This window comes from Sylvia atricapilla, chromosome 14, assembly GCF_009819655.1.
Source record: "Sylvia atricapilla isolate bSylAtr1 chromosome 14, bSylAtr1.pri, whole genome shotgun sequence".
In the NCBI taxonomy this organism is placed as follows: domain Eukaryota; kingdom Metazoa; phylum Chordata; class Aves; order Passeriformes; family Sylviidae; genus Sylvia; species Sylvia atricapilla.
The window spans coordinates 18,786,040-18,812,046 of record NC_089153.1 but is presented as its reverse complement, the minus strand read 5'-3'; the positions used below and the strand labels follow the sequence as shown (position 1 = coordinate 18,812,046).

General features: G+C 52.2%; 1 protein-coding gene across 2 annotated transcripts in view; it reads left to right on the top strand.

The window, feature by feature from the left end:
- Positions 1-2,511: 2,511 nt before the first annotated feature.
- Positions 2,512-26,007, top strand: part of PPP2R2B (protein phosphatase 2 regulatory subunit Bbeta) — a 58,564-nt gene continuing 35,068 nt past the window's right edge. The window contains exons 1-2 of one of the 2 annotated variants that reach the window (XM_066329461.1): positions 2,512-2,648; positions 2,782-2,859. In XM_066329461.1, coding sequence (XP_066185558.1) covers positions 2,639-2,648; positions 2,782-2,859 — 88 coding nt within the window. In that variant the 5' untranslated portion in view covers positions 2,512-2,638. Of the gene's footprint in view, positions 2,649-2,781; positions 2,860-20,626; positions 20,811-26,007 lie in introns of those variants that run through there. The other variant, XM_066329462.1, reaches the window with a different exon arrangement.

Genomic DNA, 26,007 nt, shown 5'->3' with positions numbered 1-26,007 from the left:
TATTCACTTTTACAATTTTAATTATTCAGCTACCTGTACTTTTGGTTCAACTATCGAACTAATTTTTAACAATGGCTTACAAAAACAGAGAAGTCTTGCTAATATATAGAATTATTCTGGAACCATAAGTCTTTAAATAAGTGAAATTATACTGAGCAGCCGTAAGTCAGCTGTAATCTTCCAGAAAAGTTTGACATTATGGTATGCTTGTAAAGTGTTAAATTTCAGTACCCATTGCTGGCATCTCCTGTGATTAAAGTGGGCTCACCCTCCCACACTGCCTGGAGCCCCCACTGAATGAGAATGGTGTGGTGCGCTTTGCAGGTGGCTGCCAGTCCCAAAGTGTAGAAAGCCCCTGTAGCGTGGAGGGGAGATCAGGGATCAAGTGTTTTCTGGATGGGCAGATCTGCCCCTGGTGCCTTATCCCATTCCTGTTTCCCTGGCCCCCGATGCAGCCCAGAAGATGGCACTCTGATATATGGTGTGAGGTGGCTGCTTCGGAAAATGCCTTGGATATCCATTTCATAATGCAAACCAGTGTCCCAGAACCTGCATTTTAAAATACACCAATGCCAGCAAGATTTCTGTAGAGTCTGAGCTCCAGTCCAGAGAGCACTCTGGGAATGCCTTTTCCTGGCTGCAGGATGTGAAGCACCAGGATTCCTCAGCTAGAGGTCACTAGAATTTAAGGCAGGACAGGACTTCAGAATCTAAAGGGACTCCAGAGGGAAGACGTGCTCTGCAGAGAGACTACTGGATAAAAGCTTTTATATATTAATGTTAGCATTAACTGCAGCTTCATATTCCTTCTCCAATCTGCTCCTGGTAGGTGAATCCCCCGGGAGTGCAGAGTCCTTGTCCTAGTCTCTGTATCATATGGTCAGAGGAGGCTCTCCACATTCCTTCCTGTGCCAAAGGGATTTCCCTTCACTGTAGCCTTCCTTTCACACTGATTTATGCTTCACACGTTCCCTTCCTCCAGCTCTACTTACTCCTGGAATAAGGAGAGTCTCTTTTCTGACATGGATAGATACAAAAGGAAATTCACCTCACTTCATTTAAGTGTTTTCCTTCTTTTGCCATGGTGAAAAACATCATTCATTGGTGATAATATTAATTGCTTTGATTTAAAAAACACTTTCCATAATCTTTACATTTTAAAAAACAATTAGGGTGAAAAGCATAATATGGAAACAAAGTTAAGTAAAGTTTTAAGTAAGTTTCTATTGAAACGAATGCTTTATGTACAGCTTTGTGCACACAAATCAACAGTGAGTGTGCCAGCTCTCCTCCAGCAGGCTGGGTTGTTAACAGTGACTCACAACTTCTCTCCGTGTCTGTTTTCATTGCAGTGAAATGGAACTCATTAGTTAACACTGGTTCATGGGCACGAAAGGTGTCAATAGGTGGCTGGGATGTGAAAGTGTTCCTTCCACTCCTGTTCACTGGTATGAATGCTAATCTCTCCCACTGGGGCAGGATCCCTGTGTACACCATCCACTCCCATCAGCATTCAGGCCTGCCATGTGCACCTCAGACAGATGCTCTTCCCCAGCATTTGGACTTGTTCACCCCCAGGGCTGGATTCAGTACAGATAAAATTAATCAATATCCATGTGCAGCCTTTCCCCAAGCATATTTGATTTTTAAAAGAGTTCTTCAGATTCTTAAAATGAAAAGGCTTTTAGTTTGCACGCTGCCAAGAGAGAGACCAAGTTTGCAGGCAAATTTTCTTATCCCTCAACATCATAGACATGTACTTCATTAGTGAACTTCCATCCTTAAAGCAAGAACTGGTGTGCTAAGAGAAAGAGCTGCAAAAATTACGAGTGAGGTGTCATACCTGCCCACTGTGAAATACCTACATTCTCACCTGTGTGTAAAAGAGGTGAGATCAAACTGACTGTTCCTTGTGGCTCCATTTTCTTGCTTTCTTCATGCCTGGAAATTCTTCGAGATAAAATGTGTGCTAGGATGAGAAGAAGCAAGTTGTCCTTTAAGGCAGTGGATTTTTTGTAGAACAGTGAAAACTGTGTTGTAGAAAGGGAAATTCTGCTGAGCTGTCAAGAAAACAAGGAGCATCGGTAGATGAAATCCTAATTTCTCTCAGAGAGTCTTAACACAGAGTATTGCTGCAGCAGCAAACACAGTTGAAAGCACTACAGCTTAATAATATGCCTTTCAATAGAAATGTCTGTGATAATCTTTTAAAGCAGCTATAAGGCACTTGTGACTGCAGGCAGATTTTGAGGAAAGTGTTGTAATGTATTGTAAAGCAGCTCCATGTCACTTGGGTTCATTGCCAAGCACTTCAGAACTACACTGACCACAAATGTGAAAAAAAAAAATTCTTGTGGTGGTAGGAGTAGTTCTTTTTTCCTGTTTCACTCCCTCTTTGACCGTGCTGGAAATGATTGGGAGCATTGGTATTCTGAGAGAGGGAGGCTGTGACAAAGACCATGACTACAGGGCCTCCTGACTTGTGTGCTGCTGCCAGAGATGTGGAGGGGCCTGACTCCGAAGGCTCTGCTTCCCAAGAGCCCTGCCATGGCACGGGGAGAACAGAGGGGTGATTCATCCCAACGCAGGCACGATGCTCGTGGCTTTGCAGGGCTAGCTTTGCGCTTTGCTGGGAGCTATGACACCAGGTGAGCAGACATTCATCTTCCTGCAGAGATGGCACCTTGTGTGTGCGTGTGTGTGCATGTATGCTCATTTTAAAAAGGACAGGCTGTGCACCAGTGTGATTGTATCTTCTTTCTGAATGTGTTTTCCTGGCAGGATTTGGAAGCCTCATGCAGGATGTGCTGTGGTGCTTCAGTCAAGTAAAAGGAACTATAGATACCGGGGTGACAGAATGTAAGTTTATTTTTCCTTTTGTTGCTGTGACCAAAAATAACTTGTCACATACATCTTGCCTAGCTGCAGGTCATTTGTGTGCTGTTGGGAGCTGCTGGTACAGAGCTAAGCTGTGCTCCATGGGTTCTGCCCTCGTTACATACTTGTGCATCTGAAAGAGATGGGCCTCTTAAATTACCTATTGATCCAAGAATTCATTTGAAGGCATTATAGCTTAATCATATCAATAGCCTTTGAAATAGATTTTCTTTTGATTTTCAGCTGTTATTTATAGAGTTTTTCAGGGAATTATGAGACAGCTTCTCCCACTATAACCTTTACTGGAATCAATTCTGGAACCAAGATGGGCTATTAGACACATTTTTTCTATTTTGTTGTGGTCCACGAAGTGTGATGACTTCTTTAAAAGCACAGTCTTGTGAGACTAAGAGGACTGAGTCAGCCCAGGCCTCTGAGAGCAGAGCTCTGACTTCTCCTGGTGGGAATGCAGCTCTGCCTGGAGCAGTGTCACCTGTCCTGCTTCAGTGACAGTTCTGTTATGCTGCTTTTGCAGAAGAGAATTTCAGTCTGTAATCTCTAGAGACTACAGTGGGGCACAACACTCAGAAGAATAACTAACAGTTTATTAAATCTCCAGAGAAAAATATCACCATAGTGATTAGAGCCAATTTTTTTTTACTGAGGTTTTTTATTGGGATTTTTTCCAAATTATTTACGAGTGTTTTGAGCTTTTACTGTAGAATCTACAGATCATTGTACCTAGTCAGGAGTTCTTGCTTGCTACTTTAGGATTAGTGAAGTGTTAGGTTGCCTCTCTTGCTCTCTATTCTTTTCTTAGTGTAACCATTTGTCAGCTAAGGGCGATAAGTTTTTCTTTTAATTTAATTTTTTTTCCTCCCCTGGAGGCTTAGTGGATGAATCCAGAGGCGTGATGGCAGAAAAGGACTCCTGGGATTTTTTTCTTGGGGTAATCTGGGCTCACAGAATAGTAAAAGCTGATGAATAATACTTGAAGCTGTATTCAGTAAAACCAGTAATGAGAAGGTGATACCACTGGTGCATTCAACCTGAACAGGCACAAACAGCAGGACCATGACTGAGGAGGAAGCTCACACGAGTGTGACACGTGGGATGGGCTTTGGTTGTTGTGCTGGTTTGTGTTGGTATGTGAATGCACACGTGTGTGGGTACTAATGTGTGTACATACACATGAATTCAGCCATAAATGTTGTATTACAGAGACCTTGCCTTTATCAGAAATTTATCCATAACTTGTTACTATTATGTTAGTCTTTGTAGCACATTTTTGACCTTCAGAACTCTTGGTAATATCTAAGCATCCTGAACTTGCACAATGTGATTTCTTCAGTGATTAGGAAGGATGCAGTTTGTGTTTGGTCATGTGAGAAGAGATGTTACTATTATCACAATGTTCTGCATCTTTGAATGCAGCAGGGCCTACCTCCTTCAGCAGAATGGACTGTCATTCTGGCTTTCAAATGATGCTTCAAATGTCGCCAACAATAATTCTGCATTAACTTTGTGATAACTGTGTGCTCTTATCCACACAGAACGCACAAACACATCTACATAAACCACCGAATTTTGTTCGTGGCTTTAACTTGGAGAATGGTGTCACGGTCCGTGGTACTCGTCCCGCTGAAACCAGGAGTCTAATGGATCCTTTAACTAAAGTAGCTGTGGGGATGAAAGAGCTCCCTTGTGCATAGATGGGAGGCCTGGGACATCTTTCAGCTGCTCAAACATTGATTTCAGTGTTGAATGTGAAGTACATGATGTTGCTGACTGCCATTGTCACATCACAGTGCTTTGAACTACATTTCAGTACCGCCAAAAGGAAACAGGTTTTAGAGATCTCGCCTTATTCTGATATAGTGATTATTAGGAGTCTACTCTAGCGAACGGATTAGCGCGAAGGCAAGAGGTGAAATCTCCCGGAGGCTGGTGCGGTGCGGGGCTGGCTCGCTGGCTCCGGACACGCGTCCGTCCCTCCGGCCCCGGCGCTCCCGGGATGCGCTCCCGGTGCGATGCGCTCCCGGTGCGATGCGCCCTGCGCGGCCCGGGGTGACTGCGGCGGAGCGGGGCGGGCTGGGGCGGGCTGGGGCGGCCCGGGGCTCTGCGGCTCCCTGCCGGGGCTGCGTTCGCGGGCGGGACGGCCTTACTCAGCGCTCCGGGCCGCAACCCGTGCGGCGGCGGGGCCGGGCCGGGTGAGCCGGCGCGCTCTGTTCCGTTCCGTTCCGTTCCGCTCCGCTCGGCTGGGCTCCGCTCGGCTCGACTCGGCTCGGCTCCGCTCGGCTCGGCTCGGCTCGGCTTCGCTGGGCTCGGCTCCGCTGGGCTCGGCTCGGCTCGGCCCGGCTCCGCTCGGCTCGGCTCGGCTCGGCTCGGCTCGGCTCGGCTCGGCTCGGCTCGGCTTCGCTGGGCTCGGCTCCGCTGGGCTCGGCTCGGCTCGGCAGCAGCGCGGGGACCAGCTCTCCCCGCCGGGCAGCCCTCGCCGCTCGGAGCGGGCCCGGGGAGCCGCTGGCCCCGGCGGTCCCGGTTGGTCTTAGCTCGGTCCGGCGCGGAAGATGAAATGCTTCTCGCGGTACGTCCCGTACCTGTTCCGGCCGCAGGGCGCGCTCCGCTCCGCCAGCTGCCACGCGGAAGGTACGCGGGGCGCGGGGCGCGGGCGGGGAGCGGCGGGCACGGCGGGGAACGCCGAGCCGCGGGAGCTGCGGGGATGCTGCTGCACGGCTCCGGGCGTCTGTAGTTCGTAGATGTGCCCTTAAATGCATCCGGATATTCCCGAGGAAATGGAACAAATGCTGCGGGCTCTGCCCGCCTCCGGTCACCCGACCCCTCTCCCGCCGTCAGCAGGGAGTGTTTCCAGGTCTTGGCGAAACAGCTCTGCAGCAATTTGGGAAAAAGGAAATGTTCTCAGCAGTGTTTCAACTTTGCATTTCCAGGGTAGGAAAGCAAAGTGGCGGGAGTGTGTTTGCCGAGACTTCCGTGAGACTCTGGCAGCGGAGAGCCCATTCCTGCGGATTCATCCCCGTGTGACGCGCTGTGGGAGCTGTCGGACGGGTCTGCGGGCCAGCCGCGGGATCCAAACAGCTCCGTGGGATTTACATCCCCGGCACTGCTGCTCCCGTATGCGACCACAGCGGTTTTCCTCATGTGCTCTAAACAAAATCAGTTAATGAGGAAAACCATCACCCTGGCACCCAGTTTTCTGCAGCCCCATCAGCCTGTGCACACGACTGTATTGCCAACGTGACCTAAGGGGAAAGCCCAGGCGAATCCAGGAGGGATGTTTGGTTGCTGAGGCTGTGGAGTGGAAAGGGAAAGCAAGGAGCCCTTGGCAGCAGACAATAACAGTCCAGGCTAAGATTTTACAGCTACTCGGGCTGCTGTAGTTCAGTCCAAGCAGACAGTATAGACTTTTGTTTTGTTTTGAACTTTCTCTGAAGTTCTAAGCAGATCAAATTACCCAAATAGAAATCTGACTCTGAAGTTCTTTCTTTGAGAATTTTCCTGAAGATTTCTTTTGTTATTATGTTGCCTTTGTCCAAAGGTACAGTTCCTTAACATATCCTGAGCAAGTCACTTCTGGATTATTGTACAGGAACAAGTAACTCGGTGGAGAAGCACACCTATGTGCTGTTTTAAGGGAGGTCATATGACAGAACTGAGGAAAAAAAAAAGTTCAAGAAAAAATGTCACACTCTTCTCCATAGCAAACAATGTAGAAAGAATGAAACTTGAACAGCACTCTTTCTTAGACCACGATTGGGTGCGTATGACAAACTTGGGGTAAAACTGAGGTCTGCATAGTTTAAACGACCCTGTTCCACCCCGACTCATTAGCAAAGCCAAAAAGAGAACTCGGGTAAGAGCTGCCTCCTGCCTGAAAAGGCAGTTTAATAAAGAGTTTTGAAAAACCCAGAGGGGTAAATATTATGTATTTGGCAAAGAATGTTTCTTTCAAGGCCCCTGAAGAATGGCTGGCACGGCGCTGAGGCTCTGCCCGGGCTGCAGCTGCCGAGACACAGGCCAGGGACTGTCTGCAGCGAGGGTGAGCACCGGCCCCTGGGGCAGCCTCCCTCCGCCCTGCCCCGGGGACACAAAGTCCTTGTCCTCAACCTCCAGCACCCCCCGAGAGAGGGCACAGCCTCCAGAGCCGTCCCGAGGGGTGCCAGGACGAGCGGTGCCCGTTGGCTTGTTGCCAGCGCAGTGCCCAGTGCCACCCCCAGCTGGGACCCGCGGCGAGGTCGGCCGGAGCTCGGCTGGCAGAGGCAGCTCGGCTGCTCGTGAGGAGCTCTCCTCCCGTCAGCAGCACAGGTCTGTCCTGCGGCAGTTGAAAAAGAAAGAGAATTTACATTTGATTTTCAGAAATTACGTGAGATTCCAAATGACTCACTGAACGGCAAGAGAGCAGCACAGGTGAATTCTGGTCCCTGCTGCTTGACAAGTCACAGCAACTCTTCTGTCATCTTTTGAGTAGAGCCTGTGTCTTTTCCTGTTTGAAAGTTATGATCATTTCTGGGATATTTGTGTTATAGTACCCCGGTTCACAAATGCTCCAAAGATGGAGTGATGCCTGTGTTTCAGTAGCCCTGAGGTAATTAACTCTCTTGCTTTCTCTGAAGCCTTTTGCAATTTTCTGGTTTTCCACAATCTCTCAGTTTGTGTCCAGGCTCTGAACGAGCATTTTAGGAGGTTCCAGTGGAGGTGACAGGAAGACCAGGATGTTCGGTCCTTTGTGTTAGAGCTGATACTAAAGCTTAGCTCAAAGGTGCCCTTAAGCTAGATGATTAGCTTTGTAGGGGTCTTTAAGATGAAAGCTCAGCCAGAGGCACCTTAAAACTAAGCTCTGCACCTTAGGGACACCTCTAGGCTAAGCTTTTGGCCTATGAAATATTTTTGAGTGATGCATGTAAAAAGTAAAATTATTTCTTTATATGCTCCAGACAGGAGATTCCTCCATGGGTAACCACAGACAGTGCGGTCAGGTTTCAGTGGGATCAGCAGGACAGGCAAATTAACAGGAGGAAAGTCTGCTTGGGAGCTGTTTAAAACGTGCCCTAAAGCTCCTGGTCCCTGGTGCCAGGTTGAAGCGGGAGGGAGCAGTGAAGGGAGCAGCTGGCTGGGGGCTGACAGGCTCCTCTGCTGCCCTCAGTCCTGTCACAGAGCAAACCTCTGTCCACGTGCAGGACAGTCCTCACACAAAATCGTTCACCTGGAGTGAACCTAAAACAGTCAATTGTTTGGTTTGGAGACTTTGCGGTTTGTTTTTATGATGACTGTTACACTTGCCACCAGCTCGTCAACTTTCTTCTTGCTGTGTTGACCACAAATGGGTTTATTTTCCTGGTGAATGCTTTTCCAATGGTTCCAACCCGAGTTAATCAGGCACCAGCAGCTGCAAGCTTCATGGAAGTCCTTGTGACTCTGGAGGGAAATCCACAGAAATTAAGTTTACAGTAGTTCTAATTCAAGTTGGAGTCTTGAAAGTTTTGATTAAATGCAGTTGAAATGGAGTATCTCAATCAGCTCTGCCAGGAGGGAGTCACGGGAGTTGCTTGCGGTTTGCTTAAGTAAATCCTTGAGGGCGCTGCGTGTGGTCTGTGCTGAAGCTTTGTCTCCAGCCTCGAGGCTGCACATTTTATTTTTAAAAATCAAATGAGATATTACTTGTTTGCAGGAGACAAACTCCTCCTGTGGGGACACTGTGCTGTGTGCTCTGTGCCGGACAGAGCAGGGACCCAAAGCTCCGCTCAAAGACACACCTGGAAAAACCCGCTTCCGCCCCGCCGGCCCCGCCCCGCCGGCCCCGCCCCGCCGGCCCCGCCCCGCCGGCCCCGCCCCGCCGGCCCCGCCCCGCCGGCCCCGCCCCGCCGGCCCCGCCCCGCCGGCCCCGCCCCGCCGGCCCCGCCCCGCCGGCCCCGCCCCGCCGGCCCCGCCCCGCCGGCCCCGCCCCGCCGGCCCCGCCCCGCCGGCCCCGCCCCGCCGGCCCCGCCCCGCCGGCCCCGCCCCGCCGGCCCCGCCCCGCCGGCCCCGCCCCGCCGGCCCCCGCCCCGCCGGCCCCGCCCCGCCGGCCCCGCCCCGCCGGCCCCGCCCCGCCGGCCCCGCCCCGCCGGCCCCGCCCCGCCGGCCCCGCCCCGCCGGCCCCGCCGTGGGTGCGCTGCCGCCGGCTGCCGGGCGGGGGCGCTGGCGGTGCCCTTGGCGGTCCCGGTGCCGGTGCCGCCGGCGGTGGCGGTGAGCGGCCCGGTCCCGCGGGGGGCACCGACGGCCCCGGCGGGCGGGGTCCCTCGGGCACGGCCGCCCCGGGAGGCGGTGTCCCGCTGCACGCCGGCTGCTGGGAGCTCCGGCCGCTCTGGCTCCCTCCTTTCGGCGCTCCCCGCGGGCCCCGGCCCCTCGCGTCTGCCATCGCTGCGGGGATGCTCAGAGCGGCCCCGCCGTCCCCGCCCCGACCGGCGCTGAGCCGCCAGACGAGCGCTCGTCTTTAATAACATAACATGTCGCTGAGGGAGTTTTGTATCAAAAATACTTTTAGTTGTGAATGCCCCATCCTGGCTTCGGAGGATTTTGGAAATTATTTTTCTTCTCCCCCAGTCTGTGCCGGGATGTTGCTCCCCACACTTCTCCTTCTGATCCCATCCCCGTGTGACCATCGGCCTCTACAGACTTCTTGGAGCTCAGACTTCCTGCAATTTTCTGTGTCGAACGGCTCCAACAAAAGCATAAGCCGAATTACATGCACATTTCCAAGTTACCTCTGGAGAGATCTCCATCCTGTGACTGTATTTTCCTCACTACAGATGGGTTCAGCTGTAGCTTCCCAGCGTTCCCCTGTTGTCTATATTTAGTCAGTGCTTAAATCAGCACAAAGGTGCCTTCTGTCATCCCTCCCACTCGGAAGGGACCTGATGGAGGTTGCAGGGAAATGCTTCAGAGTGAGAGGGAAGAGCAGCTGGCGGGGGCTGAGCTTCAGAGCAGATCTCGGCCTGCGACTGCCTTTAAATGGAGTTATTTTAATGCACTTGTGGGGAAGGCAGGATGGTGAGTGTGGTGTGGCCAGGATGACCTACCAAGAAAAAGAAACAGGGAAATTGTCTCTGTTGTCCCTGCCACAGGTAGCTTTGTATATCAGTGGAATTGCTGAAACCATTCTCCTGCCCAAGGCCAGAGCCAAGGGTGTCTATTTTCCCCAGCATCATGGGCTGCATTTGACACAGCCACAGGCACAGCTCAGTGTCCCTGATCAGACCCAGAGATGTGTTTAGCTGCTGTACTGGCTCAGTAGACCAGATGGGAAATACCCAGTGACAGGCTGCAGCCCCTTGGGTTTTGGGTGCCATTCTACCAAATCCACCCAGGAATGTCACAGGTCACATGAAGGGTCACAGGGCCACACAGGAGACTCAATGAAAACATTAAAAAAACCTGATAGTTTGAGATTTAACCTTTTATTTTTTTTCCTCTGCAGGCAGTTTTGCAAAACAAGGTCACAAAAAAAGTCTCAGGAATTTCTTAAATATGTTGTTGTGGTGGAGCTGTGCAGGTGTACTTCCTGCACATGAGATACTGCTCTTACTGTGAACTCCTCGTGTTACACCAGTCACCCAACAAACTGTATTTGATACTACACTAAATAATTTCCTGACATGGATTATAAAAGAAAACCAGGCTGTCAGAGGCTGATTTGGCTATATTTGGGAAATAAACACACTCTCATCTTTGTAAAGCCATATGGTGGATTTATTCACAATCAGCAGTTCCTTTCAAATGCAAGTTCATGTCATTTAGTAATACATTTTCCAGTGTACTGCTCAGCACTCTGTTTTCTGTGTTTCCCCTTGCAGCGTGTGATCTGGGAGCGGTCAGCTGGCTGCAGCCACGGGCCACCTCTTGTCTCGGCAATGCACATTCAGCAGTATCATTAAGCACTTACATTAGTGAGTTCTTACTAGCTCCTGTGGACTTCATCAGCAGTTTTTGTCCTTGCTCATTTCCAGTGCTGCTGGCTGCTATTTTCCTTTCTGTGCAGTGTTGCAGGACAGAGCAACTTTTGGCTTGGTTCCTTCTGGAAATAGGGCTGTCAGCCCCTGCATGGAGAGTGTGTCTGAGCGGCCGTCAGAGCCACTCCCCTGCACTGCTTCATGCACTTGCTCGGCCAGCTGCAGCTTTGGGCTTGGAGGTGTCAGAGGCACCAGCTCTGAGGGAATGTGGACAGAGAGACATTTTCCTTGTGCTCTTTGGGGTGGGGGTGGTCTCATCCCGAGGGAGGGGGCTCTGTGTCCAGAGCCAGCCCAGAGATGCTGGGCACCAGGTGCCTGGTGCTGCTGAGCAGGGTCAGCACGCAGGCAGGTGTGCTCAGCACCTGGCCAGGGCACCCCCAGCCCCCAGCGTGGCTGGGCTGGGTTTAGCAGAGAGCACAGGAGCTGGTGTAGTGAGGTGCACTGCTGCTCCCCACGGTGTCCCCAGGATGGGGCCGTGGAGGGACTTCAGGAGGGATACCACCCTGAAGATCTGGACCTCTGCAGCTCGTGAGAGGAGAAAATCAAGAGTTGCTGAGAAGTGCTTGTTTTCACAAGATGAATGATGGCAGTGGCAATTCCTGGTGCATGAGCAGGTCCTGGCCCAAGGACACTTGGTGTAGATCAAGGAGCCCGGCTTGGCCCTGTGTGGGGTGAGCAGGGGCTGTCCAGGGCAGTTGTGTGCCCCCGTTGGTGTCCTGTGCCTTCTCTGAAGGCAAACAGCTCCCCATGTTCCTCTGAGGGTTTTGTGCCCTGACTGGGAGCACATGCACAGCTGCACAGCAAAGGCATTGCCTGTAGAATTACAGCCCCCTGCTGCTTGGGCTGCCCTGAAGTCTTCTTGTTCTTTTTGTGCTGGCTTTGTAATTTCTCAAGGGTAGTTGTCCTTGAGATGAAAGATATTGCAGGTTTGCTGTGCCTGATGTCACTCCTCGTGTTGTTGAAACTTAAAAGCCATAAAATTCACACTGATGAATTTTCACGTGTGAGTCTGTGAAGGCCATAGAGAATGTTTCTGATGGACTGTCATGCCCGTATTTTTCTGACACCCGTTTTTGGAGGGCAGGAATGAAGGGAGCCTTGCTGTTACATCTTTGACATTCTGTTCCAATAAATTTGAGTCTCAGGAAAATGAAGCACCTGAGCCTCTTTGTCAAAGCCCAGTGGCAAAAGAGGTGTATGATGGTGGTGGATAGGTCTAAAATAGACTCTGCAGCCAGCAGGATGAAAAGTGACTCTTTCGTGTAGGTTATGGCAGGTTGGAGTAGAAGGGCTGAGCGAGTTAAGGGTGTGAGGGATGTGTGTGCAGCATTCCATGGGCTGCACACATGGATGGATTGACAGTGTTCAGGCTAATGAATCCATTACTCTCCATGCACGGAAGTTTCTCCCTTTAAATGTTCAGAAATCACTCACAGACATAACAGGAATTGAATCAGTTTTGTTTATTCAATTGGATTAAAGTAGCTGTATTCCCGTGTTTATGAGGGCAATTGGATTTAATGTTACTTTGCATATTGTTCCACTCTCATATTTGGGGGAGGAGATGTCTGTTTTAGGAAGCAATTTTTGTTAAAGGACAATAAAATCTTAACGATCACATCATCCCATTTCAATGTAGACTTCTATTTGTAATGTCATACTGCCATCATTGCTAGTGTTATATGTAATTCAGGAAGAAGTCTCAGGGAAGGCACGTGTGTGCTCCTCTGTGCTGGAGCCCGTGTGCTGCTGCTTGATTCATGGCTAGGTCAGGGCTATTAGATTTCCTTCCCCCAGGCATTTTATAATCTGTTTAACATAACACAGTCGTTTGTCTTGTTTGCTGACTGCTTAACAGATGGGTATGTGATTTTCATAATTACTATATGAACGTTAATAAGATGTAATATCTTTTATTAATTAACAGTTTTCCAGGTTTATTTTTCCGAATGACATGAGGTAGATTATATGTAAATATTAGCGACATACAAATATTAGTTTTGCAGCATTGGCATTCTGAGAACCCAGGGAAACTTTTAAGGCTCCCCATGGTGTCTCTTGCTTTTCTTTTTCCCCTCCCCTAAGCTGTACTTCATGAAGATTCTTTGGTAGCAAAGAATGAGTTTATGTTTTGTTAAAGGCTGGTCTTCCCTTAGTGTAAGGCAAGTCCAGACTGTGCCCATGTCCTAGGCCATCCTCTCTATTTATCCTGCCAGTGCAGCCTTCTTCCAGCCCATTCCTGTCCTCCTGTGACAGTGTCATCCCATCTTCCCTGCTGCAGAGCTCCAAAAGTGGGAATCGGCGTAAACAAGTGTGAGGGCTGCACACCACCCAGAGGAGAAGAGAAAGTTCCCTTCAGTGTGGCTGCTCCAGGAGCTCTCCTGCTCCGTGGCTGGAGAGGAGCCTGAGAAAGGCTCAGTTCCCCTGGGGAGCCGTGGGAGGCTGGCAGTGCTGGGCAGGGCTCCCCAAAGGCACACTGAGACTTCTGAGAGGAGGTGTATTTTTGTTTGGTGAGGAAACACAAAACAAAAATACATAAAAAAATTTTCTTTTTTCCTTCTGCTGCCTGGGAGGAGGCCAGCAGGTGCCAGGGCTCTGGCAGGGATGAGGACCTCGGCCAGCCCCAGTGACACATTTCCCAGGCTGCCCTTTTTCTCTGCGGGCACCCGGAGGGAAGGAGGCAGAGCCCCAGGAGCGATGGGTCACACCGGAATGCTGAATTTCAGGTGATCCCAGAGATGAATGACTGACTGGGGTGAGGTGGAGGGCAGGGCTGGGCAGGGCAGAGCCGCAGCACAAAGGCTGGAGCTGCTCCGGGTGCTGTCGCTGGCCACTGGCTGTTTGCAGCTCTGGGTCACGGAGGAGTAGCACAAATGAGTGAGTTTGGGAGCCCCAAAGCCACTGTGCACATAAGAAACGTTGAACAGGAGCAGTGTAACACTCCCTGACCCCCTGTCCATGCTCATGAGCTTCCAACACAAACTCCATTTAAGCTGAAATGTCCCTTCTTGGGATCTTTGTTTTGTGGGACGATCTGCTATAACGTATTGTATCATTTTAATTTATAGCATGATTTCATTATGTTTGGATCTTCAGTTAACTGAAGGCTGTGAAGTAATTGCAGTTTAGGACATACAATCCACAGTGACCTGGATGTGTTGCTTCATTGGTGAACATTCTTTTGAATAAAATCCACCTTTGAGGCCATATGATATTTTGCATACTAACTGCTAATTTAACGGAATAAATGCTAAATAGTCATTCTTCCAAATAATGTCCCAGCGTATGTGGGGAAGCATCTGAGTGTCCAGTGTAAAAACATTACATGACAATGTTTGCTTTTTCAGTACTCAGATTGATCCCTGTTTCTCTTTTCTTGGCTCTTCTGGTCATCAGCTGATGGATTAACAGATGGATTCAGCCTGAGACTTCCTCTCATGGTTCTCTCATGGACAATGTTCCAGTGTCCTCTTGTAGCCCCTTTAGCCCCCATATCACATTTTGGTGCAGCAGCCTGTGAGCCCCTGAGGGCAGTGAGCCCCTGTGTGTGTGTGACGTGGTGCCTGTTCCTGGGCTCTGTGTCCTGTGCCCAGGGCTCCAGGAGACCTGTGCTCCTGCCCTGCTGTGACACTCCAGACACCCGACCAGTGCCTGTCAGTTCTGGCCTTCCACTCTCACCTGTGGTGGAATTTGTTACTCCAGGTAAAACCCAAACCCAGAGGAGGAGACAAAACACCAACACGGACAGGCCTCAACTGCAGCAATGCTCAGAGCAGCTGTTCTCAAGTAAAAACTTATTCCTGAGCGTAGACTGTGCTACTCTGGTTCAGATGCTCCAATGCTGAAGCATGTGGCCTTAATCTTCAGAAGTGGTAAATCCTATTTACTGTGTAAGTATTTAAGCTAATTATATCTCTGATGTGAGGAACATGTGACAAACTGTTCACACTGTATCTTCTAAAAGACATCGATGTCTCAGACCATCATGAAATATTCTGTGCCTCATTCCATTCTTGGAGTTTGTATGTGTTCTGCAGTGTATTTAGCAATAGCATAACTTAGTAATAATATGGAGGAAATAGGTATGTTATGGCAGGATCACCTGTAGAATAGAGTAAGAAATAATTCATAGCAAGTTTTTCCTGGAAGCACCATGTTTATGTTGCTGTTGCACAGGTGCTTTATATTGTTGCTGTGTGGCTGTTGAATTACAGGAGAAATCTGAGGAACAGGAAGATGTCTGGGCTTTTCTAAAGCCTGGCATAAAATGCTTTGTAGGGAAAGACTACATGTGAAAAAGGGCTGCTACAATGCAGCAGAAGCTGGTTGGTGTAGTTGAAGGCAGGAGGGAAAGCCCCTGGGAGCAGCTGTTCCCTGAGCTAGGCTGGGCGTGTGGCAGTGCTCATTACTGCCACGCTGTTAATCACATACAGCTTGTACCAGCACCTGTAATGGCACGGCAGGGGTCAAGGCCAAGTAGATCAATTTATCATTTGACCTTTGGGAGGCAGAAGTCTTCACCTACTTTGCATTCAATGAACTGATTCTTCCCTTTTCCGCCCCGAGGTCCCAACTCTTTTTCTCCATCATTTGGGAAGAAGAGGGCTGCAGCTTGTCCTCTGCGTGCAACACGGCTTCCCAATTTTTTTGATCTTGGTTTAATCTGGTGAAGTATTTGCCTTCCCTCAAGTTGTGCTAATTAAGGCTCGTGTGATTGGGACTTCATCACAGATGTGGATTATGGCTTTCCCAGCTTGCTTATGTGATTCACAGGAGAAAACGTGAAAAACAAATTGACTTAGTGCAGTGAAATCACAGTCAGCTCCTGCGGCTCTGCAGGAGCACAAAGGCAGGCTCCAGAGCACAGCAGAGTGTGCACAGGGGCTCGGTGAGGATATTAACACGTGGGCAGGTTGTAGGCATTCCCTGGGGACCACGCAGCAGCCCAGCACAGTCTGCAGGGACAGTGGATGGTCCTGCATTGACCATGAGGGGGGTCATCCAGAGAGGGTTCACCCTCCGTGCATGTCCCTTCATTCCATGGGAATGGTCTTTGTTGGCTGGTGCAAGCTGGTGCCTTCCTGAGCCCTGCCCAGGCTGGAAGAGAGGAGCGTCACTCTCTCTGGGTGCTCAGCTGGCACGATATTTATAAACTGGCTTGAGGACTCAGTTTTCTGTGGTACCCTGGGGACCAAGATCCCTGACATGGTGTCTGTGTCTCTGGCCATCCCAGGGAACCTGTGCCTGTGGCGTTGGGGTGTTCAGCAGTGGGGATGGTGAGAAGCTCTGGGTTCCTGCAGGGTGTGCAGCATGGGGAGCTCTGCCCTGAGACAGCCTTTTCCCTTTGGAGTTGTCCCTTACATAGGGGCCAGCCAGCCACCAGCCCAGGTGGCTGACACCAATTATATGTGGAGAATAGGAGTATAATTACCCCATTTTTGCTGCATAATTAGCTCTTCAGATTTGTAAAGCTGAAGTGCTCTCACTATTGGAATCTGTGAGCTGAAGGACTTGGAGCACTGGACATGATAGGAGAAATTGTGCAAGGGCTTTAAGTGCTCTCCTCAGAATACTAATTGTGTGCCATGACCTTCCCCCAGGTCAAAGACCAGGTGCTGGCTCTGATATGAGATGCTGAGGGGTGTCATGAAAGCCCTGTTTTCCCTTCCTTACCAGAGATGGCCTTTCAGTTAAAGCAGCTCAGACCTGGTGAGTGCAGGTGGAAGTGGCCACCACCTGCACTGGTCCATAATTTGATCAGTCTACAAGGCTGAGATGCTGCAGAGTGAGAGTATGTCCTGCTTCCGGGGAGCAGTTCCCTGTCCCACCCTGGGACAGGAGCAGGTTCCTCCCACGGGAAGGGACAGAGAGGGGGCAGCAGTGTCTCCCCACAGCTTCGGGTGGCTGTGCTGCTCACAGACCTGTGGCAGGCAGAGCACAGGACCCTGGGGCTGTGACTGCCAGCCCTGTGCCATGGGCATGTGCTGTCACCAGTGCCTCTCCACATAGGCTGACCTCTGGCACCATCCAGTGAGCTGGTGTCCCACTGAGGGCACTGAGCTAACCATCAGTTAACCAACAGAAATAATTCTTGCAAGTTTAAAAGAAATTTTGTTAACTGTATTTAATGTTAAAAGATGAGGGTATTGTTCTAACCCAAACCAGTAATTAGGAAAATAGATTTAGTGCTCATGGATGGGAGGGTAAAATAAATGCTGCAAAGGAAGTTCTATACTGAGCATAAAATTGGAAGTTTGATTCAATTATTCTTCACATGCTGTTTAGATCCCATAGAAAGCTGAGCATTGAACTCTTCAGCCTCTCTAATTGAAGCAAAAATCATTGGAGTGGAAAGTGTCCTGGCTCTTGAGGAGATGTCAAAGTACAGAACACGGCGGACACCTGGGGGTTTGGGAAACTGTGACAGCTACAAGCTGACCTTTAGTGAATTTAATCTGCAAATGGATTCCTGCTTAGGACAGCTAATGCTTTTAGTTATTGTAAAGGCTTGTTCCTGGATTTTAAAAAGCTGAGAATAAATGGATTTCATGATGCAGCTCTTATGTGTGTTGCATAACAAACAGGTGGCTTCTGAATCTGTTTAAATAATACAGTGTATTGAAAAACTTTGCAGAACTTATGAATATGTAAGAATAATTCATGCACAATGGATGAATGATTTTTTGCTACTTAATAAAGGAGAAGGGACTTGGCACTTGTTAAAATGAAAATGCACTGAAGACGGTGTCTACCGAAAAGGAAGGGAAGGAGGTCACTGGTTGTGTTTATGATATTTAGGGCATTGCCTTTGGCCTGGGGTTTCAGCATCTGGGGTCTGATGGGAGGAGGTGATATAGTAACAACTGCTTATTCAAAATCAGTCTTTATTTTTCTTGTCTGAAGCTGCTCTTGCCTCCTACAGGACCCCTGCAGGTGAGTGTAGCTTGTAGACAGAGGGACCCCAGTTCCTGGCTATAGTGTTGTGGTGCAGTTTTAATCTTTCTCTTCCATCTCTTTTCTCCTGCGGGAGGTCCATGTCCTTCCCTCGGGAGACAGGACACCACAGACAGAGGTGTCAGCTGGCTTGCCCAGAGCCAGCAGCAGTTCCAAGTCCTGTGGTGTGGTGGGGTCTGGTCCCCAGTGCTGTCACACGCAGGAGGAGCTGCCAGCAAGACAAAAGTTATTTCTGAAGTGTGGTGTTAATGCTGTGGTTCTCTTCAGCCTGCAAGAGAGCTTTGGTCAGCTGTGCTGTGCCACATGGCCAGGTCCTGTGCCTTTCCACAGGGACTGAATTCAGACTGACCTGTGGCTCTCACCCACTGCAGCCAAGAGCAACCTCAGCCTCAAATACAATGTGTTTTCTGGACTTAAACATGTGCCTGGTGATTATAGTGAGTAACTCATATTCCAGGATAATTCAGTGAAGGCTTGGGCATGGAGACTTCAGGCTTACACCTGTCTGATGAATGATTCTGGCTTGTCACATTAGTAATCCCTGTACTAATGAGTGGCCTGTGATGTGATGTGGTTGGCTGATAAATCCTGAAGTTATATGTGCATATGAGTAAACGCCAGAGTTCTCCAAGGTGCAGTTTTACAATATCTTGTATCAGCCTCTGTGTGACAGTCTGTCCGAAAACATCCTGGGGAGACAGGTGGCTGTGGACCTGGGAATTCACCTTTCCTCTTAAGGTCACAGTGGGTAGAACAAACTTTCCCTCTGTTGTCTCTTGTCTGAGAGCATCTGCACACTCCTCCAAAAGGTGTGTGGTGCTTGTAGTGGTGTGTGGGTGTCCTGGTGTGCTGGGTGTCCTGGGTGGGCTGGGTGTCCTGTTGTCCTGGTGTCCTGGGTGGGCTGGTGTGGTGGGGTCAGGGGTGTGCTGGTCGGGTTGTGCAGCCTGGGTGTGCAACATGCTGTTCAAAACATGTACATACTGGATGTATTGAAGTCCTTGAGCCCTCTTGCTCAGAAGTGCTCTCTCCTGTGCTTTCCCTGGAATAAACAGCCCCCAAGCAGGCAGTGTATGCCAGAAGAATTATAATACAGATGGTAAAATCTTGCACCTTCCCAATGAGATTTTAATTATGATACTAGAGTTGGGAGAGGAAATCAAACTGCAGTGCACCACTGTATTTACAATGTTATCCACCATTTTCATCCATCCCCTCTGCATCCTGCTGTTCCAGTAACAATTGCACTCCCTGCTGATGTGGCCCTGGACTGTCAAGCAGGTCCTGTGCCACGGCACACCGAGCTCTGCAGTTCCTGTGTTCTGTGGCGGTCTCGAGGGTGGGTGGGCACACAGTGACAGTGCCACGGGGCCTGGGGCAGCTCCTGTGCTGCACCAGCCAGTGCCCAGCACCGAGGATGTTCTTGTGCAGGGTGAACCAAGCCAGTGCTCAGACGAGTCTTGACAGCAGCATAGAGCAGTGGGGTGCTGTGGGGTGCTGTGGGGTGCAGGTCCGGGTCCGACCCCAGGCTGTGTCCGTGCCCCTGTTTCCCTTTGGCAGCTGCTGAGGAGTGGAGCGTGGAGGGCAGAGAGGTCACTGCAGGTCAGGTGTGACAGTGGGGAATGGTGGCTGTCCCCTCACTGCTGCCCAGTGTGCACATTGCTGCCTGGCTGCGGATTTCTTGTGCCCTGATGCTGTGGTTGGGTTTTACTTCCAACTTCAGGTGCTGGAGTTGAGAGAACTTGCCCCCTGTGGCTGCCCTCTCTGTTTCTGCCAGTGGCTCAGCCGGTGCCAAGGCTTCCTCCTGGACTCTACCGAGATACAAAAACCTTCCAGTGGGTTTCCCTTTGGTGTGCACCAGATGATGAGTCCAGAATTCAGCCTGTCCTCTCAGAGATGTGCCCTGAACAGGAAAGCCCTCCCTTCCGCTATAGCCCTTGTGCTCATTCTCTTCTCTGGATGCCCCCAATCCCCCATTCACATCGACCTTTGTGGCTGCAAGTCACTGAACATTCCTACCGCCTTCCAAAGCCAAGACAGGGTGAGCCTGGGCCAAGTGCCCGTGGGCACACACCTCCTCAGCACATGGCCACCTCTATGGCCCTTACTGCCTCCCCGTCCCGGGACACCCGGTGTTCCTGTGCTCTGGCTCTGCCAAAAAGGGGTCTGCCGTCAGCTCTCGGCTGGGATCTTGTGTTTGGGGCAGGCAGGTCAGGGAGCAGCAATCCTTTTGCCTGAAGGCTGCAGGAGCTTCCCCAGTGACAGGAGTGTCCTCCAGGGCCAGTGACGACGCGGGCAGGAAGGAGCAATGCCCGCCAGGAGTGTTCCCGGGGCAGGTGCGTCAGCGGGTCTGACAGCATCCCGCGGCAGGAGCGTCCCGGAGCAGGAGGGAGCGTCCCTGAGCAGCAACATTCCCAGGCAGGAGGGCGCGTCCCAGGACAGGAGCATCCCCGTGCGGCAGGAGCATTCCCCGGGCAGGAGCATCCCCCGGCAGGAGCATCCCCCGGGCAGGAGCATCGAGCAGGAGCATCCCCCGGCAGGAGCATCCCCCGGGCAGGAGCATCCCCCGGGCAGGAGCATCGAGCAGGAGCATCCCCCGGCAGGAGCATCCCCCGGCAGGAGCATCCCCCGGCAGGAGCATCCCCGTGCGGCAGGAGCATCCCCGGGCAGGAGCGTTCTGGGCAGGTGCGCCTCCCAGCAGGACCGTGCTCGGGGCCGGGCCCGGGGCCGCGCCGCGCTCCGCCCGCCCGCGCGGTGCCGGTCGGTGCCGTATGGGAGGAGCCTCGGGGCCCCGCCGCCCCTGCGCTCCCCCCGCCGCATTTGGCGGCCGCCGCCGCGGAGCAGGGCGCGGGGGGGGATGATGGATCCGCGGCTGCGGCTGCTGACGCCCCGCGCCCGCCTGCCCGCCGTCAATGGAGGAGGACGCTGAGACCCGTAAGATCAGCAGCAGTTTCCTGCGAGACCACAGCTATGCCACGGAAGGTGAGCCCGGCCCGCGGCCCCCGGCCCGCCCGCGGCAGGTGAGGCCGCCCGCAGCGGCCCCGGCCCCGCCTGGCATCGCTCCGCGCCTCTCCGCGCCCGTCCCGGGACCGGCCCCGCTGCCCCGGGCCGGGCCGCTCGGCCCCACGGCGGCGGCCCCGGGGCTCGGTGCGAAGGCGCTCCGGTGACTCAGCAGCGCCGGCGGTCGCTGGGTGGGCTCCCCGGGGCCGGGCGGGGGCCGAGGCGGGGCGGGGGCGGCCGAGGCGCGGCACCGGGAGCCGCCCGCAGCAGCGCCCGGGACGCGGCCGCCCGCATCTCCCGGCCCGGGGCGGCCGGAGCCTCCCGTTGCCGCCCTGCTCCCTGCAGGAGCCCCCCGCGCCTTCGCTGCTCCGGCTCCGGGGGAAAGGGGAGTCCCGAGCCCTCCGCGAGCCCTTCCCCGCTGGAGCGGAGCCCGCGGCGCCGGAGGGATGCGGAGCTCGCCGGAGCCAGAGGGATGCGGGCGGCGGCCGCGGTTCGAGATGGGCTTCCTCAGCCCCTGAGGGCGTTCGCGGTGCTGCAGGTGGCTGAAGCCGCGCTGTGTGGTGCGGGAATACGGCAAACGCCGGTGCGGGTCTCGTCAATGGAGCAGCTGTCTCGGGGCTATTTTCTCTACTAGCCGCCTGAAGGTGTATGAATCCTGACTGGCGCGTTGCGGATGAAGGGAGATGCCAGGGCTGCTGGACGTGGATAATGTCACAGCCCTGGTGAGGCTCGTGGTGCATTTGAAAGTGGTTTCCCATAATGGCTCAAGAGCGGAGAAGATGGTGTGGCCATGTTCGGTTCAGGCATCAGAGCATGAGCTCAGCCTGCACATGATACTGCAGCCACCACAAAGGCAGCTCGAGCAGACAGGGGTGAAGGAGGCATGGGGACGGAACTGCTGGTGCCTCTGCTGTCCTCTCTGGTAGCTGAAGAGCTGTCAACTTCACATCTGCTCAGTCACAACCTCCCTTTGCTCTCTAGCTTCAGGAGGAAAGTGCAGCTGATGTACAGCAAAACTGAACCCCCTCCAATCCTTTCTGGTAGCACTGACACCTTCAATGAGGCTTCAAAAACCAGACTCCATACCAGAGTCTGAGCAGGCTTATTTATAGCTTAATTAGTAGCCAAAGAGGCTTTCCCTTACTGTGTCATCCTCATGAGACTTAGAGGAAGCCCGATGCTGGGAATTTTGTCACATGGCTAAAGGAAGGTTTATCTAGTGGGAAATCTTTGGCTTGATATAGTAATGGAATACCTGGTGAGCCAAAGAAATGGTTGTTGGTGTTGTTTGTGTGTAGCTGGAAGGGGAGTGCTCAGTGTGACAGCCCGGCTGCTGGGGAGGGCTGTCCTGGGGCATCCCTGGCTCTGCTGCTGCCCCTGGGTGTTTCACTCAGCAGGACTGGCTGTAGGGCCGACTGCCGGCTGCACTGTGGGGCTGGGGAGTGGACGGACCTGCTGTGGGGCTGAGTGATGGACCACACCACATGGATGGGGTGTTTCTGCTGAGAGGAGAGGTACGAGCCAGTGCTTCCAGGAGGGTGCTGTGGCCAGGGTGGGACTGAGCTCTCACACCTCTCAGTTGTCTGGCTCACATCACCATGTGCTGTGCTCTCTGAAGGATGAATTTGCTGTTGCTGCATTCTAAAAGGCAGCTGCAACAGCTAGCAAATGTAAAATGGGGCTGTAGCTGCCTTGTTGTAAGCTTCTGAGAACTCAGGTTTCCTGGTGGGGAAGGGCGGAGGTTTGATATGAACCCACAGTGATTTCTGCTGGTGGCACTGGGAAGGCTGGGGATTTTCAGTGGTAGGATCCAGTCCATCTGTAATCTGTGGCTGCATGCCGGCATTTTCAGAAGAACCTTGTGTGTCGTAGTAGGGAACCACAGCAATCCTCTCGGTAGAAATGAGACAGACTGAGGCATTTGTGCAGTAGATGACAGAATCAGCTGGTGTGATCCCCGCTGCGGTGGCAGGGCAGGGGGGAGTACAGGAGGGCATTTAAAGGCTGAGTATCAGCTGGGAGTTTCTCTTCATGTCGTGCTGTATTCAACTCCTGACTCCATGCAGTGGTTCTGCTAGAGGGAGGCCGACTGCACTTTGAAATGGTAGATTCCGCTAAGACAAAAAAATTCGATAATTCGGTTTTATTTTTTTCTACATGTGAAAACAGCATATGCCTAAAACGCTGTGGTAGCTAGCTAAAAAAGACGAAAATCCTTCCAAATGCTGTGCATCGAGTGCAGACTTGGTTTGGAAATGAAGGTGTCTCTGGTGTGTCAGCTGAGGGAAATAGCTGGGTTATGTAATTTGCTTTAGTGAAGTGTCGTTGTCACTTAAATAGGTCTGGTATTTTCATGCAAATGTGGAGTGAGGATGGTATTTCACAAGTGCACATTTGAATGCCTTGTTCTTGTGCAGCTCAAAGTATTGCTGAGAAGAAACGCGGCCCTTGTGCTAATTTGACTCGGGTTGCCAGGGAGGTGCTGAGGTGCAGCCCACGTCCCCAGCCGTGTCACAAGGTCTGCCGGGCACAGGGAGCAGGGCCAGCGGGTTCCAGGGCAATGCCAGCTCAGATCTCAGGGCACTGCTGCAGAATGGCAGATCTCACATGAAAAATGTCCAGAAAATATGATTGATCTTTTTCTTGTTTTGCATAAATCTATCTTCATTGGTAATTCTGCTGAGTGCCCAGCCAAAAGTAGGACAAATTGAGACATTTGAATACAAACAACCATTGGAGCAGCTTCCAATTGTAGGTGTGCTTGTTGGAGATGTGGCCTTAAGGGTCCTTCATGCCCCCTGCCCCAAGCTGGCCTATTCCAGCAGCTGGACACAGAATGCCTGTCTCCTTTAGGCTTCAGGCTGAGGATGTGACCTGTTCAGTGCAGCAGTGCTGTTCACCTGGCATGTCTCAGAGTTCTTGCAGTGGCTGACAGTTGGGTAAATACCTCCAAACAAGCGAGAGATGACATGAATGACCCTTTGCATGAGCCCTGCCCTGAGCCCTGCCCAACCTGTGTGCTCAGCAGGTTCAGGGACAGGAGCTCAGTCATGGTTCATCCCAGTGGGACAATGCCTCCCTGTCTGTGCACACCTGCTCTGCTGCAGGTATCCTCTGATGAGGGGGGGATGCTGAGCACCAGGCTGCCCTGGGGGCCATGGGTCCCTCCTGGGGCAGGGGGCTCTGGGGGCAGGGCTGGCTGGGCCAGGATGTCTGTGGCCAGCACTGCCTGTCTCTCCCCCATCTGAGCTCAGCCAGAACCACAGCCCATCTTCTCACGGCACCTGGCTGTTGGGATGGAATTCACCTATCCAACCCTGTCCCTCCTCCATTCTGATGCTGCTGGATGGCCTGGGCTTGGTGTGGAGAGCCCAAGGGTCTTGGCCCCACATCAGCCACGGGGGAGTCACCCTTTGGCATGAAGAGTGCAGACACTGAGACACAGCCCTTCCTGCCGGCGTGCTCCAACAGACAGGAAGTCCTCCAGGGCATGGTGGGGGCCCTGCACCCCAGGGACCTGCTCTGGGGAGGCACCAGCAGGAGTCTTCCTCTGAGTGAGGTGTGTGTTTTGGGTGTGTGCTTGGCCATTAACACAGTGCACATGTCCCAGGCCCAGCAATGTCTGTGGCACAGGCATGGTCCAGCCCTGGCACCAGCGATTTCCAGCATGGCAGTGGGAGGAGGAGTGCTGCTCTCGCCTGGGCTTCATGGGGAGGTGGCCATGGCCTGGTGGTTGTGCAGTTGGAGAAGGATCCGTGGGAGTACTCATGTCCCATGGCCGTGGTGTGGGATCCTGGCACCCCCTGAGGGATGTCCCTGTTTCCCAATGGCTCTGCCGAGGGACCTTCTCCCCTGAGGGCACGGGGCTGACCCTGCTGGGGCTGCATGGCCTGGGGGATGTGCCCTGCCCTCCTGTAGGGCAGGACAGTCATGACACCTTGCAGCCACTCCTGGGCCACAGCCTGGCTGCTCCCTGCACCCTTTCCCTGGGTCTGGCTAATGCCCCTGCAAGTCTTTAATCTCCTGAGGGAGTGTTTCCCAAACCGAATAGGTTTTGCTGTTGAGAAATCTATCACTAAGCCTTTATTTCCTTTTCCTGATTTAATCTTGTTACCCCCTCTGTCACCCTCTATCAGCCTATCAGTCATTCCCATCCTGACTGTATCCCTGCCCTGCCATCGTGCTGGAGGAAAGGGCCCTGATGCCAGTGCCTCTCTGCCCCAGTGCCAGGGAAGTTTGCCTCAAGCTCTCTGTGGTACAGTGGTTGCTTTTTAAAAAATCTGCATGTAGTCTCCAGGAAAGCACCAAGTGAAGCATTTCCCAGTGCTTGGTTAGGGCAAGAGCTGTTGGGTATTTCTGTTGGTGCAAGTTGTTTGGAGATCATCTGGATTGAGATTTAATTTATCCGGGAACCTCTGTGAAGTTGTTTTATCACATGAGTAGTTTGGTTACAAAACGGAGTCCCATCCTTTCTGCTTTTTATTTATACACATGTACTGTGTTTAGATGTCCCTTCCTCGTCCTGGGCTTGTGCTCCCCCCAGGTGGGAATGACCCACAGACATGTCTCCTTCTGCTTAACACAGGATTGCTGCAGAAGCACAGCACAACTCAACTGTTTGCAGTGCTCTACGTCAAAGCCGATTTGGGATACTTTAATCTACAGATTAATGAGAGAATAGATGTGCCTTGGGACTCTGTAATCTAGAGATTACTGAGAGGCCTGGGAGCAGGTAATGATGTGACTGACCCACTGCAGATGGGCTGTGGGGAGGGTTCTGGTCACTGGTGATGGCTTGCATCTGTCTGTCTGCTCAACTCTGTGCAAGAACCAAGTTGCCTCCTCTCCAGTGCTGGGGAAAGCTGGCTCACTCCCAGCAAGGCACCAGCAGAAACGTGGAGAGGTCTGGCCTTACAACCTGGAGTTACCCAGGTCACTGTGGCTCTGGGGTCCCCATATTCTGGGGACCAGCTGCAGCAGGTAGAACCCAGCACGGTCAGCCCCTCAAGCCCAGGACCCTGGGCTATGCTGTGGGTGTTCACAGGGTGATCCTTGGGCTGCCAGCCACAACAGCCCCATCATCAGGTTTCAAAACGGAATTGAGGGACTTGGTGAAGTGGTCAAGGTTTACTAAATGTAAAGAGACCATCTCTGGTTCATGAGCCCCCTGAGCTGAACA